The following is a 15,917-nucleotide window of genomic DNA, read 5'->3' on the forward strand; positions in this document are numbered from 1 at the left end:
TGGATTTTTAAGGACATGGTTGACTCGAAAAACATGAGTTTGAACTGCACAGGTCCATTTATACCTAATAAAATGAGTGTGCTTGCCTCTCCTGTCCCTACTTCCACCTCCTCTACCACCTCTGAGACAAGAAGACCAGTCCTTCCTCTTCCTCCACATACTCAAAATGAAAACCATCAGAATGAAAACTTTTATGATGATCCACTTCCACTTAATGGATAATAAATATACTTTTCTCTTCCTTATCATTTTTAATAACATTTGCTTTAACTTAAATAATGCAGAAAATAATACATATAACATAAAAATATCGGTTAATCAACTGTTTATGTTATTGGTAAGGCTTCTGGTCAATAGTAGGCTATTAGCAGTTCAGAACTTGAGGAGTCAAAAGTTGTACTTGGATTTTCTAATACACATGGGTCAGCACCGCCAGCCCTGCATTGTTCAAGAGTCACCTATACTTTATTGCAAGTCTAGATGAAGAAGCAATTAAACCTTCAACTTCTAACAGTGTTGTTAAGGAAGCAGGAGCTTAGGAGAGCCAGAGTAATGCCATTTTAATTTCAGCTCCATCTGCAGACTAACAAGGTACAATTCCTTGCTGGTCGTGACCCACATTCAGAAGATATTTACAGTTGAGTGAACAGCCTATAGATATCTACAAGGACACACTCCTAAACAGCAGAAAGTCCAGGTGTCCCAATACCCACAACAATATATGTTTTCAAGATAATTACAGTTATGCTTGGATGTATTCACACACTAAAATGTCAAGGATAGTTTTATTTAAATCAATAGAATAATAAATTGTGTCATGTTGTCTGCTCACCCTCATGTAGACGTAGCTTAGTTTAGTCTTTACATAGATAAGGGCTCTATATAAGAAACACTTAAAATAAGTATGGTGCATTCCTTTGCTTGCCCTCTGAGGATGCCCTACTCCACAATGGAGTAGCTTTCAATAAGCTGTCTCTTCTCACTGCCCTCTGCAACTCACCTTGAATTCCTTCCCGTGTGAGATCCAAGCACCCTCTTAGGGTCTGGATCAAGACCCCTTATGTGGTAACATCTTCTGGTGACTACAAAGGGACATTAGGACGAGATCCCATGCTGAGGAAATTCAGCTGGCACAGCACTAATTGGCCACCTCTGACAAGTGGGGTCTGTCTTGGCATCCTATCAAGGATAGTATTTCTAGCCCAATGGGATTAGAGTCTGAAGGGTATAATATTTGGGTTAGAGTCCCAGACCAATAGGGTGAGAGTCCCTGGGGTATAATAAAAATTAAAGTAGCCTTGCAAGATGTATGCCAATATATGCTTTGCACTAATCCACTTTGTCCCCTTTGCCAGATATGGGAAAGCTACAGTTCTCATCATTTCCCAGATTGTTGCCTTTGCTTTACTGCAGCCTTACAGTGGCCCCTATGACCAGCCCAGAGGTTACTGCATTCACTTTCCACACTTGCCTTTTGTCCATCACCTTTTCGTTTGCTTTGTCATGTCTCAGGATAGCATGGGAAACCTGAAGACTTACAAGATTTGTTCTTGATATATATATTTTGAGATAGAGTCTCGCTCTGTTGCCCAGGCTGGAGTGCAATGGTACAATCTTGGCTCACAGCAACCTCTGCCTCCCAGGTTCAGGCAATTCTCCTGCCTCAGCCTCCCAAGTAGCTAGAATTACAGGCGCCCACCACCACGCCTAGCTAATTTTTGTATTTTTAGTAGACACAGGGTTTCACCATGTTGGCCAGGCTGGTCTCGAACTCCTGACCTTAGGTGATCTGCCCGCTTTGGCCTCCCAAAGTACTGGGATTACAGATGTTAGCAACTGTGTCCAGCCTGTTCTTGCTATATCATAACCATTGCAGGACTTAGTTGCTTTTACACCCCACGTTAAAATAGGCAGAAATCTTTATCTGCTTGCCCCTGTGGAGTCCCATTCTCTTGTCTGAAGTTTCAGCCTGTTAGCATTCAGGTGGTTACTTTTGCCCTGCAGCTATGAAATTAAATTGAGTCTTCTAAAGCTCTCTATTTTTCTCTTCTTTTCTGCCTGATTTGAATCTATTATTATTAGACTACTAGTATTGAAATAAAACTTGCTGTTTAGGTTACTTGGAGATTTTGTTTTTCTTCTACAGTTCAACCAGAACTGTAAAAGAAATATACATGTTAGAAACTCATCCAAAACTGAAAAACAAAATGTGAAAAGGCAAAACAAACAAACAAACAAAAACAAAAACAAAAACAAAACCCCTTAAACTTCCATGAAGACTACTTTACCCAAAATTTTGATCCATGGCTTTCCTGGAGTGACTCACTGGATGTCTGGGTCATTTCCAATTAAGAAATGTTTATAATATGGGAAACATGTTTCTAAAATTTTGGCAGCTTGGGCAACATGGTGAAACCCCATCTCTATAAAAGATACAAAAATTAAGAGGGCATGGTGGCACCTGCCTGCAGTCCCAGCTACTCGGGAGGCTAAGGTTGGAGGATCACCTGAGCCTGGAGGTCAAGGCTGCAGTGACCCGTGACTGCACCACTGTACTCCAGCCTGGGTGACAGTGAGAACTCATCTCAGAAAAATAAAATAAAGTAAAATAAAATTGTGGAATGATTTTATCTATAAAATGCTAACATCTGACAAACAATTCTAGGTTTCTTGCTTCCTAAGTTTTTGGATTCATGTATAGGTGAGTGCTCTTTGTTGTCTCTTCCTTTCCCTTTGTTATCCCTTTTCCTTTTTGCAATATACTTTGCAATATACTCAGCCTTCTAAGCCCCAGGAGACACAGGAATACTCATATTCCCCAGGTTGAGGTTAGAGGCCCCACCCAGAGTTGGATAACCTATTTGAGTCTCAAAGTTGTATTTGCCAGTACCTACTGTTTCTTAGTCGGCTGTATATTTGCTGTCTGTGCCTCTCTAGTGACAGATGTCACCCTGTGCTTGCATGCCCTGAAGTTTAAACCTATTATTTTTTCTGGTTTTGATGATTTTCATTCTCTGGGTTATTTAATTCAGCATCTCTCAATTGAGGGAAGCGAACATTCTCCCAGTTGAAAAATCATAATAATTTTATATAATTTAGAGCTAATTTAAAATTTACCTATGAAAGAAGGTAAAAAGGAACAAGTAGGGAGAGAGAAATGTGAAGAAAGTTGTGAATATAAAAATGTATTTTTGGCTGGGCCCAGTGGCTCATGTCTGCAATACCAGCATGTTGGGAGGCTAAGGCAGGTAGATCACTTGAGGCCAGAAGTTCAAGACCAGCCTGGGCAAGATGGCAAAGCTCCATTTCTACAAAAAATACAAAAATTAGCCTGGTGTGGTAGTACATGTCTATAATCCCAGCTACTTGGGAGGCTGAGGTGGGAGGATCACTTGAGCCCGGAATGTCAAGGCTGCAATGAGCCATGAATTTGCCACTGCACTCTAGCCTGGGCAAGAAAGCGAGGCCCTGTCTCAAAAAAAGTAATAATAACGTATTTTTGGTAAGAAAGGTTATACAGAAGAGAATACTTTTGCATGAAAAAGAATCTTGTATGGTAAATTTTTGTCCTAAAGTAAAATGACTGATTAGGAAAGAAAGAAGTTAAGAACAAGTCAGAAAGTCCAAGCATGTCATAGACGGTTTGTGTAAGTCATGATAAGATTTGTGAAGGGGAATTCATGAAAGGAATTTTGTATGTGATTAAATTGGTTACAGTGAAAAGAAAATCATTTATAAATAAGTCTTTCTAAATTTTGGTCCCTGATATTAAAACAAGATTTTCTTAAGGTATTAATCTGCTCTTAATAAAATTACAAGAAATTTTACTTTTACTTTTATAAACTGTTTCTTTTAAAAAGTCTCAGAATCATATCCCAAAAGTTCAACTTTTACTGTATCTCACTGCTTATTGCTTTTTTGAGGTCTGAGAGAATTCTTTCCTTCAGCTTTGTCATCAGCTTTTTTTTTTCCTCCAGTTCTAATTTTACTGTTGTTATGACCTAATGCTAAAATATTTTATCTTGAAGGTCTAGAAAAGCAATGTTTACCTCTAGTATAACTTGATTCTGTACTTTTGGCTTTTTAAAATGTATCTAAATTTTCAATGTAATCAAAAAACTAATGCTGTTCCTAAGAGTGAGGTAATCCTATGCTATACTCATAATGTTGAACATACTCTTCCTGGGTCCAGTTAAATTCAAGCACTTTTTTCATCAGGTTTGATGTCCAGGTTATCTAAATGGGCTTCCCATAAGGAGAAGTAGTCACACTGCAGAATTTTTTTTTGCCTTTTTGGTAACTGTCTTAAGAAACAAGATTTTATAATTTCTGTGCTGTCTTTATTAGTTTTTTTGTTGCTAAAACAACTAAGATTTAAAAGGGTTAAGGTTTTTACATCATGTAGCCTTCTGTATTGCTTCTAAAGCATTTTCATTATCACTTTGGCTAAATGAGTAACTATTATTTTACAATGACCTCTGCTTCTGTTTTGAGCAAGTGTTTTCAGCCTTTTAACATGTTTAATAAACATCCTCAAAATCAAAATCCTAAATTAAGTCTCTGACTTAGTCTTATTGCTGGATTTATAAAAGCTATAAAAATTAATTACTATAAGACTGTAGAATCTTTTTACAGCTTTTAGTCAGACCATGAACTCCATTATCACCATAATATAGTTTGGATGTCCCCTCCAAATCTCATGTTGAGATGTAACGCCCAGTGTTGGAGGTGGGGCCTGGTGTGAGGTGGCTGGATCATGGGAGCAGAACCCTCATGAATGGCTTGGGCTGTCTCCTTGGTGACAAGTGAGCCCTCAGTCTGATTTCACACTATATCTGGTTGTTTAAAAGTGTGTGGCAACTCTTCCTCCCTGTCACTCTCTCTTTCTTGCTCCTGTTTTCACCATGTGAAGTGCCTGCTCCTGCTTCACCTCCTGCCATGATTGTAAGGTTCCCAAGGACTTTCCAGAAGCAGATGCCAGCACTATGCTTCCTGTACATCCTGCAGAACTGAGAGCCAATTAAACCTCTTTTTTGAAAATAAATTACCCAGTCTCAGGTATTTCTTTATATCAATGCAAAAACGGCTTAACACATACTACTTCCAGCCTGATAATTACATATACTGGAAAAAAATCAGTTAAAGGGCCAGGCGTAGTGGCTCACACCTGTAATCCCAGCACTTTGGGAGGCAGGGGCAGGTGGATCACTTGAGGTCAGGAGTTTGAGACTAGCCTGGCCAACTTGGTAAAACCCCATCTCTACTAAAACTACAAAAAGTTAGCTGGGCATGGTGGTGCATGACTGTAATCCCAGCTACTCAGGATGCTAAATTGGGAGAATTGCTTAAGCCCAGGGGACGGAGGTTGCAGTGAGCCAAGATTGCACCAGTGCACTCCAGCCTGGATGACAGAACAAGACCATGTTTCAAAAAAAAATAAAAAGAAAAGAAAAAAAAATCCATTAAAGGACTCCCTCTAGTTCCTTAAAAGGGTCCTTATCAAGTGCTATTAACTAATCCTTGTGCCTTAAAGTTACAGGGCTTTGACTCCTGGGTACATATAGCTCATCTAAAGAAGCTACTGACTCCTGCCAGTATCTGATAGCAAGCTGAAACTAATCAAAGCCTTGTCTTTAGACCTGGACAATCAAAGTAAACTGTTTTCATGAGACCTACAGACAGAGACATAGAGACAGACCTGTATTCAAAACATTAAAATTCATCTAATAATTTTGTGTATATCTGAATATAATTTTTCTATGCCTTGATATTAAATAATTTAAGTATTTGGCTACATATGGGCTTCCTTTCCTGTCATTCTCAAAACTAGGTGGGGCTTATGACATTTTTGTTTAAAACATTAATTCCTTATGTTTTGTTTTCCTCCATAATTTGAAACTATTTAGTCCTTCTAGGCCCAGAGACTACCACATGAGATTGCAAGGGCTTGTTGTGGGGAATAAAATCAATTCAGGCCCTCCAAATCAAGGTCAGGCAAACTGCCTCTAAAGCTGAGCAAAATGCTTGTATTTTATATGGCTAACTGCTACAAGTCAAGATTAAAATAGCTTAATGGATAGAATTTATAAATAAGTAAATTTTGTAACCTTGCCATTTGGCTTCTGGCTCTTATGTTGCTTAAAAGGGGTTTTAAGGTTAATGAGTGCCTGCCCACCTCCATTCCCATCTGGCCTAGAATGTTGAATTGGCCATAAGTCTTTTGTTTAAGCCCCTTGGCCATAGAGGTCCCACCAAGAGACATGATGGACCCAGGGTAGGTAGCACACCACCCTGACATCGATATTGGACAAAATAAGAGCTTGGCCATTGATGGCATACCTTGACAAAAAAAGGGGGGACTATAAACTAAAATAAGTAAATTTTAAAAAGTTCTAAGCCCTTTCCCAACAAAATGGGCCCTCTTCTTGGCCAAAGGGCATCTAAAACACCTGAAAAACTAGTTTGGGCCATGAGGGGAAGCAGGGAGACTGGACATGCTTTGCTACATCTTTCGTCTTCTTGGAATTCAGTCATAACTGACTAGCTTAGCATTAAAATAGAAATCATAAGATTGACAAAACAGACCCTTTATGGCAATAAAACACCAAATTATAAATAGGATCTAAGATCACGTCAGGCAAGGGTTAAGTCTCCATCGCAGGGTTAAACAGTCATATGTTACATGCATGTTTGTTCAATATTCATGTGTTAGAACCACATCCATAAATATTCATAACTCTGCTGTTCAACCAGGAGACTTAGTCGTATTAAAGACTTGGAAAGAAGGACCTCCTACAGACAACTTTCTCCAAAGTGGAAAGGACCCTATCAAGTGCTTCTAAGTACCTCTAGTGGAGTTAAGCTTAAGGGAGTACACACTTGGGTACATTCATCCAAAATTAAACCTGCCTCTCGTAAAGTCCCAGAGGCATTCAACGTGGTGACCACTGTTCTAGCATACTCTTGTGAGCCAATAAAGAATCCTGTGGCTTCTCTTCAAAAAAAGAATCCATCCAGTAGATAAGCACTACTCTCAAAATGAAATTACTGGTTTTAATATTAAACGTGATCTATTATAATATTGGAGCTAATTTGTTTACAGAATGGGCACAAACTATGGCCTCCCTTATAAACCAGAAAAACTGTTGGGTATGCAGTGAATTACCTCTTTCATCACCCTCAGGCTTACCTTGGCATATCCAATAGGCTAATTTAAGCCACCTCAATGAATGGTTTATAATAGATAAATACTTTCCTTTTCTAATGTATCAAAAAGACACCAGCCACTATCCTTCCTTTCCTCTACTGAAACAAACAAACAAAAAAACACCTTTTTCAATTATTCTGCAGACAACTACATAACATCCCCACTTTAGGCTATACCATTTTTGATGGGTTTAGTTGATTAATGGCTACCCAAATTCAGGTGACAGGTAAAGCACTCTTATGCCTTGAGAGACATGACACCACCCACTCCCAGGCTGAAACCTACAACGTGGGGTGGTTGCCACCCAACAATGCAATCAGACTCTGGTCTTAACTAATCAAATGTGGACAGAATGGCAAAATAAATCTCTAAGATTGGGTGCCCATCCTTCACCTTGGGGATGATTATGGGCACATGGGTCTCACAATTGGCTATACCTATCTTACAAATGGACTGGACAATGTACTAGGGATCACTACCTTGTATGACATATCGTTATACATCTAAATTCCTTCCTCACCAACTGAAAACCAGTCAAGGCCCATCATAGATGATGACAAAACAGGTTCCTTTGTGGTTTTATCCTATGGCCATATTCTCTCCTCAAGCAGCAGTTATATATATTGAATCACAAATAAAGACCCTAGCAAAACATACTGGTGCAGCTTTCAATGACACTCATCAGGCTATCACCCTCCTGACAGAAGAAACTTCCCAAATAAAACCAGTGGCCTTGCAAAACCATACGGCCTTATATATTTTTTAACTGCAGCCAAGGGAGGAACTTGTGCCTTGAACAAAACTGAGTATTATATTGTGTTCCTGATTACTTCCATAATCCATCCCAGGACATGAGTTCTCTGGAAACTTGTATTTGGCAATGGATTCCCTGTCTTATGACCCTATAACAGCAGGGTTTCATGAGCTCTGCAGCACTTGGAAAGCATTTCTTTTCATTATGCTTGGTATTATAATATTCATTATTATTAGTTATTGTGCTTTTTACTTCTGTTGTGCTTATTGTACAGGGCTGCAAGATAAAATAGCTTAGCAGCTGTTTCACCTATTTACTAACCTAGTATATTAACTTTCTAGAAACGACTGGGACATCATGCAAGCAAGGAGCTCCCTGACTCCCTGAAGAGGCTTACTGCACACTATTATGAGAAGACCCTGTTCCAACAATCAACATCCACTGCCTCCCAGAAGGAGTTATAAAAGGACAACCTTCACCCTTTATCTCCCCTTAAGGTTAAGTGTTCTTTCATAAGTAGAGGGGGAAATATTGGGGAAGCAGGAGCCCAGGAGAGCCAGAGTAACACCATTTTAAATTCAGCTCCATCTTGAGACTAGCAAGGCACCTTCCTTGTCAGTCACGACCCAGTCATAAGATAGTTACAGTTGAGGAAACAGCCTAAAGATACTCACAATGACACACTCCTACAACAGTGGAAAGTCCAGATGTCTCAATACCCATAACAATATATGTTTTCGAGATAACATTATTCTTTGACATATTCATGCACTAAAATGTCAAGGATTGTTTTCTTTAAATCAATAGAATAATAAATTTTGTCATGCTGTCTGCTCAACCTCACATAGACACAGCTTAGTCTTTACATAGATTAGACCCCTATGTAAGAAAAACTTAAAGACCGTCTGCTTGCTTTCTGAGGATGCCCTACTCTAAAATGGAGAAGCTTTCAATAAATTTTCAATAAGCTTTCAATATACTAAAAGATTATTAACATACCTGATTCAAGGTATTTTTTTAATGATTCTTTGAGTGAAGGAACAGGCAGTGATGGAAGAGAATCCTGGTACTGAAATGTTCGTTCTTCAGTTGATTTAGCCAATTGATTTTCCATGATAAAATCACAGTAGGAAAACTAAAGAAAAGAGAGATAGCCCTCACAACTTCAATCTCATAGATAGTCTTATGTATCCTAGGTACAATTCACAATTCACTAAACCAGTATTTAGGGACCACAGCATATCTAGGACTTGGTACCAGTTATTATGAAATTTATAAATCTGTCAGATAGAGAAAATTAACTTAAAAAGAATGTGTAGACTCAAAGTGCTAGAAGTAAAGAGTGATCAATGAGACTGGTATAATTAGTTACCATTTATTGAACACCTAGCATTTGCCAGGTACTCCAGTTTGCATTACAGAAAATATGTGTTAGCTCCCTAACTTTTACGTTATCTCTGAAAGGTGGCATTGTTTGCCATTTTACATATGAATATACCAAAACTCAGAAATGTAGTAACTTACCTAAGGTCAAACTCAGGACTCAAACCCAGATCTCTTAAGACTACAATCTTTCCCCTATACAAAACAACATGACAGAAGGTGAGGGAACGTGCAGTAAATCTTAGTGGATAGATAATACTTGATGTATAGAAAAGGATTATGCATTGATACAGAAAACATTGGGGCGCAAAGTACAAAGAGGTGTGGAAGTGTCCAACTGTAGAATTAAAGATTATTATAGAATACATAAACCATATGACAAGCTGCTTTAATTGTACAGGTGGTATGAGGCCTACACAGAATGGTCTCAAGTGTTCCAAAGCAACCATGAACATATTGACACATGTATTCATTGTTATCAAAGAAATCTAACCCAAAATGTGAATAAGGTGTACAAATGCTAAATAAAAAATGAGATTTATCAAAGCCTTTGCAAATTATCATATATTAATTATATTAAATAATGTTATATATTAAATATAATTATATATTAAAATAGCAACTGAGAAATCAAAGAATGTTAATATTGAATTCAAATTTCCTACTCTTTCAAAAACTACTTTTTAAAACTGATAGCAACGCTAAACAAAATATTCCACTCATATAAGGTTACAGAATTGAACACTATCAAAAACATGGAGACAGCAGAGACTGTTTTCTGCTAATACCTTTTTTCCTCTGCTTTAACAGAATCGAGTTTCAGCCATGCATACAGCCCCCAGTTACATCTTTCCCACCCTCTCTTGAAGCTCAGTGTGGCTTTGTGATGACCTTGTGTGTGTCACTTCCAGGTCACGCTCCCAAAAAGGAATAATGCATGTGTTCTCCCTGCACTTTCCCTCCTTTTCACTACCTGCTAGGTAGTGACAAACTAAACAGCACTGTGGCCCCATTTATGGAAGTCATGTATGAAGGATGTCAGAATCTCCCCACTAGTCCTGGACTCCTACCTGTAGCTGTATGGAAAAAAAAAAAAAAAAAAACTTCTATTTTATTCACACCATTGTATTTTGGGCTTTCTTTTGTAGGGAGAAGAGCTTAGCCTGTACCACCAATATAAAGAGATAATTTGAAAATGAGAAATAATAATTAACTCAAAGTTCTTTAGCTTCTTGCTGTCTATTGACTTTGGCTGCACACCATTTTGACCATCCATAAACATGGGTTTGGACCTAATGGAAATGTAGATCTGGATCCAAGTATAGACTCTGCCACTTTCTAGCCAAGTGCCCCTAGGGCAACTAACTTTAAGTGAATTTCCTTATCTTAGAGTGGTTAATCATACAATTCAATAAAGTCAGAATTTGTTTTCAATGCCTGTGAAAGCACATTATAAAAACAAAATAATCCTGCCTGAAACCACCATATTGTGGTAGGCACAATTACTATGAATGACCCCCAAGATTCCACCCCTGCTAATCCCCAGAACCTGCAAATATGGTGAGATCATTACTCCTGTGACTGTGATATTCTCTACAGAACTGACCTTAAAATAGGGAAATTATCCAAGTGGAACTAATCTAATCACTTAAGTCCATAAGAGCAGAGAGCTTTCTCTGGCCAGTGGCAGACAAGTAAGACTGCTTTAATGCTTGAGAAGGATTTGTGGTGTCTTTGAAGATGCAGATGGCCTTAAAGAACTGAAAGAGGCTCACGCTGACATACAGTAAGGATATGGAGATGTCAGTGTGAATTTTGTCAACAACCTGAAATAGCCTAGAGGTGGATTCTCTCCTAGAGCCTCCAGAAAAGAACTCATATCTACAGAAACCTTGGTTTCTGTTTTGTGAAATTCTAAGCCAAGAACTCAGCTAAGCCCACCCAAACTTCACATCTACAGAAGCTATGAGATAATACATTTGTGTTGTTTTAATTGTTGCATTTGTGGTAATTGGTTAAAGCAACAATAGAAGACTAGTACACCCACACAGAGAAGATAAGCTATTCTGTTTACCTCTGTGCCACTTAATAGACTCTATAGAAAACTGGAAGCAAGGGTATTAGTTTCATACCAACTATAGTGCTTAATCCACCAACCGGTACACATTAAAAATATAAATTATCGGATTCTTTCTTGAAGAGTTTTCTTGAATTCTCAACCACAAAGATTAAATTACACAATATAGTTCCAATAGCACTAAGAAAATGATTATGCTAGATTTAATTAGAATGGACTTTCTGGGGGCAATGAAATATGAATTCACCGAAAGTGGAAAAGAACCACGAACAATAAGTGAAGGAATTGTCACATACCGGTACACCAAGAAGATGAACTGCTTAAAACTGCCAGGAGCCTGCTGCAACAATTGTTTTGGGATCACAGGGAACTAAACTAAGTTGGTGACTGTGGGAAGAAAGAAACAAGCTTAACAAACATTTAAGAGGGAAAAAGAAATGAACAAGCCAGTGAAAGAAGGTAGAATGCAGACAACCTAGGAGTTGGGAGTTCCCAAGACAAACTTTTTGTGAATCGCTGCAAACACACGCAAATAGTCCACCTGCTAGAGAGCAGGAGTAAATGATTATACAATTAACTAGGTTTCAGACAGTACACCTTCCATTAGACCTTTTCAGTGGCCGGGTAACAGGTTCGTCCAGAGTGGCAAAGGGTGGAAGCAAGAGCAGAGGGCAATGAGAGCTCGGAGGCTCCTCCCACCAACCCAAGGGCAACTCTGTACTCCAGAGGCCATCCAAGTGAGAGAAATCCAAGCACCACAACAGAGCAGCCCCGCGGCCCAACCTTGGGGGTACCCCTCAGACCCCAGCAGCCGAGATGCTTGATGACACTACTCCCCCGCCAAATCTAGGCACCTTTGCGGTTCTGCACGACTTAAGTCTGTTCTGCACGACTTAACTTTCCCCTGCCCCCGAGTTGAAGGATTAGGGAAGGGAGGGAGTGCTGCTTCAGAGGGCCTCTCCGTCCTCACCGCCGGCGCCTCGCCGCCTCTGCCGCAGCCTCAGCCTACAGCAGCGCCGGCTCGCTCCCCCTTGGGCCTCAAAGATGCGGGAATTGGACGGAAAGCTGCTAGGGTACCGCCCCTCATTAGCCGGGGAACTGGATTGGACAGAAAGTCGCGAGGGTCCCGCCCCGCACTTACCGGGGAACGGGAGTGGACGGACAGCTGCAAGAGTCCCGCCCCGTGCCTGAGGTCGGGGGCGGGCCGGGCTTGCGCGGAAGTGGGACGCGACCCTGCCTCTAGTGGGCGTCTTGGGTCCCGGCTCTATTTTGGACTGCTGGCCTGGGAAAGGCTCCTCGAGTGCCAAATGAGCGGTCCTAACTGCGGGGCTGCAGCTTCCTGCATGATGCTGGGGAACTTGGCGCCTGACCCAGGATATAGAAGGCACTCTGGGCAGGCCGCGCTCCGCCCACGAAGGTACCCAACCCTCTGGGATAGATGCAGGAACCGATGGCTAGGACCCATTTTCACCTAACTTGTCGCCCCAGCTCTGGCTTACCACACGCTCCTCCCTATTCCCAGTGAGCTGCTTTTTGCAGCACCAGACAAACACTTACACAAGTGCTTTGTAAAGGAATCTTATTGTCCACCCCGTGTCTTGGCAAAAGAACAGTGATCACACGGATTCCTACTTAGGCTCTTTCCTTTCATCTTCGGAGGCAGAGTTTGCCCAACTCAGGTATGCCGCAGCACACTACATCATCTCGGGTCTCCTTGCCCTTCAGCAGCTCTTCCTTGCTACCCAAGGTATTTGAATACCCCAGGGATGCTTACCCTGCAAGCTTAGGGGCCTATCCGATGTCTTTTACTGTTGTGCCAAGAAATGCAATCTTTAACCAGAGTGGAGCTACCCAAGTTCTAGAAGATCATAATGTGATTAACTTAGTTTCACAGATTAATTCATTTCGCTTTTATCTTCTGAAATAAAATATACTGTTTCATTTTTAATTTTAAATACACTTTCATTTTTTTGTGGAAGGAAAGACCAAATGTTTACACTGACTCTGAACTAGTTATCAAACATAAAGATTTAGATTTCAAATTAAGATGTCATGACAGGCCCCATTTCTTTGTCTGTCATTTCTAACTCCTTTAGCAGTAAAGTTTGACCTGAATGGAACTGAGGCTATGTGTAACTGAATGTTCATTTGGTGTAAATATTCATAAGTTTTCTACAGAAATATTGTGTTTGATTACAGTACAGCTTTGTGGAAGTGCTGCATAATATATGGCAGACGTACTATTCTAAGAAAAGTTCTGAATTTTGAAACATATCTAGCCAAAAAGACTTTAAATAAAGGATTAGGAATTTGTAGTTGTAATTTCTGAAGGTGTGATAAATAACTTTTTCTTTCATATATAAGTGCGATGCTCTGGATAATGTTAAAGTTTGCTTACAAGATAAAGTTCCTAAATTGAGTAACTAAAAACTACTCAGAAACCTTCGTTGTACTTTTTTTCTCCTATTTAGTGAGTTTTGGCATCTCTAAAAGTTTATGCATGTTTAATGCCTGTTGATGCATACAATTTAGAACCATTTCGCTGCACTCTTTTTCCTACCCTTGTTGTTTATTTCAATGGAAACAAGATGTTTCTGTAAAGATTCCTGAATTCTTGGATAAACAAAAAGTTGTGGGAGTGAAAAAATGAATGGAACACAGATTTGAGTATGTAGACAAAAATCTTTTAAAATATGTTATACTGATAAGCATATGTACCCCAAATCACCAAAAAACAGGTATTTTAAAATAATTTATGTTTGGCTTCAAAATATGTGATATATATTTTAATGATAGATTCCAAATTATGTTGCATTCAGGTTAAACTTGAACAAGTTTGCATTTCTTAGAGTGGAGTGGGAGATATTGACTGGTAAGGAAGATGTTTTAGACACTTGAAGTATTTCTGATAGCAAGAAGTTGTTCCAAGATTAAAAATTGACTATGAGTTGGCCGGACGCAGTGGCTCACGCCTGTAATTCCAGCACTTTGGGAGGCCGAGGTGGGCGGATCATGAGGTCAGGAGATCGAGACCATCCTGGCTAACATGGTGAAACCCCGTCTCTACTAAAAAAAAAATGCAAAAAATTAGCCGGTCGCGGTGGCGGGCGCCTGTAGTCCCAGCTACTCGGGAGGCTGAGGCAGGAGAATGGCGTGACCCCGGGAGGCGGAGCTTGCAGTGAGCCAAGATGGCGCCACTGCACTTCCAGCCTGGGCAGCAGAGCGAGACTCCGTCTCAAAAACAAAAACAAAAAAAAACAAAACAAGCAAACAAAAAAAAATTGACTATAAGTCAAAATAATTTTCTGGAGGAAAATTTGTAAGTGGTACAAGTGGTGATAATTTTTTAAGTTGCCATTAAAAAATATTTTATTTTTGTTCTTCTGTAGTTCTTACTCAGCATACCACAAACTGCAGAAGCCTTTATAGATAAGTCTAGATAAATTTCACCATTAAAAAGTATTAAAATGCTAGACTAAGAAGTTCATATTTCAATCTGCATAACTGGCTTCCTGATAAGATTTGTGACCCTAATAAGTAAGGAGATACGGTAAATAGCCCTAATCTTTGGGAGATCTGTAACCTCATTTCATCCTGGTGTATAAAATGAAAATGTTGAAGAAATAATTTTGTGATGTTTCTTCTTTTTAATGGGGGGGCAGTAGAAATATGGTCATTTTGGTAAGTAGCCAACAGCAGATTAAAGTACACTGGTCGCAAAGAGGTCAATGTAGCATTAAAAATGAACTCCACTGCCAACAGCAAATGAACAGTGTTTGATACAAAAGATCTCTTTTTAGTACTAATCATTGATTTGGGGTTGCTTTTGATGATATTTACTGTATATGAAAAGTTGCCACCAAAATCTGAGGGGAAGAGTTAACTATGATGTTTTTACATCTCAGAAAAAAATGCCTTCTTACTAAACAAAATATAACATTTAAAACTTTTGTTAACATCTTTGTTGAAATATAATTTACATACCATAAAGCTCTGCCATTTAAAGTCCATAAATCAATGGTTTTACTATATTCACAGGGTTATGCAGTCACCATAATCTAATTTTAGAACATTTGGTTTAAATATTTAAAAAGATTATTTTCTTCTTACTCAAATCTCTGTTCCATTCATTTTTTTTTCAGTCCCACAACTTTTTCTGTATCCAAAAATCCAGGCATCTTTACAGGAATATTTTGTTTCCATTGAAATAAATAACAAGACTAGGAAAAGAGTGAAGCAAAGTGGCTCTAAATTCTGTGCTACCAACAGGCATTAAACATGATTCATCAACTGATGAATGGATAAACCACTTTTTGTTTGTCCATTCATCAGTTCATGGACATTTAGGTTGTTTCTACCTTTTGTCTATTTAAATAATGCTACTATAAACATTTGTGTACAAGCTTTGTGTAAACAGGCTTTCAATTATCTTAGTATTTTAGGAGTGGAGTTGTTGGGTCATATGTTAACTCTATGTTTAACATTTTCAAAAACTG

General features: G+C 39.1%; 1 protein-coding gene across 15 annotated transcripts in view; it reads right to left on the bottom strand.

Annotated features, from left to right (window-relative positions):
• The window catches only part of CROT (carnitine O-octanoyltransferase), a 57,863-nt gene extending 45,387 nt beyond the window's left edge, over window positions 1–12,476 (bottom strand). For 2 of the 15 annotated variants that reach the window (XM_028846115.2, XM_028846119.2), the window contains exons 1-4: window positions 12,276–12,476; window positions 11,718–11,808; window positions 9,486–9,539; window positions 8,961–9,096 (exon numbers count right to left, since the gene is read on the bottom strand). In XM_028846115.2, coding sequence (XP_028701948.1) covers window positions 8,961–9,075 — 115 coding nt within the window. In that variant the 5' untranslated portion in view covers window positions 9,076–9,096; window positions 9,486–9,539; window positions 11,718–11,808; window positions 12,276–12,476. Of the gene's footprint in view, window positions 1–8,960; window positions 9,097–9,485; window positions 9,540–11,717; window positions 11,809–12,204 lie in introns of all 15 variants that reach the window. The other 13 variants (XM_077997102.1, XM_077997108.1, XM_077997105.1 and 10 more) reach the window with 9 other exon arrangements.
• Between the last annotated feature and the right edge of the window lie 3,441 nt (window positions 12,477–15,917).

This window comes from Macaca mulatta, chromosome 3, assembly GCF_049350105.2.
Source record: "Macaca mulatta isolate MMU2019108-1 chromosome 3, T2T-MMU8v2.0, whole genome shotgun sequence".
NCBI classification, from domain to species: domain Eukaryota; kingdom Metazoa; phylum Chordata; class Mammalia; order Primates; family Cercopithecidae; genus Macaca; species Macaca mulatta.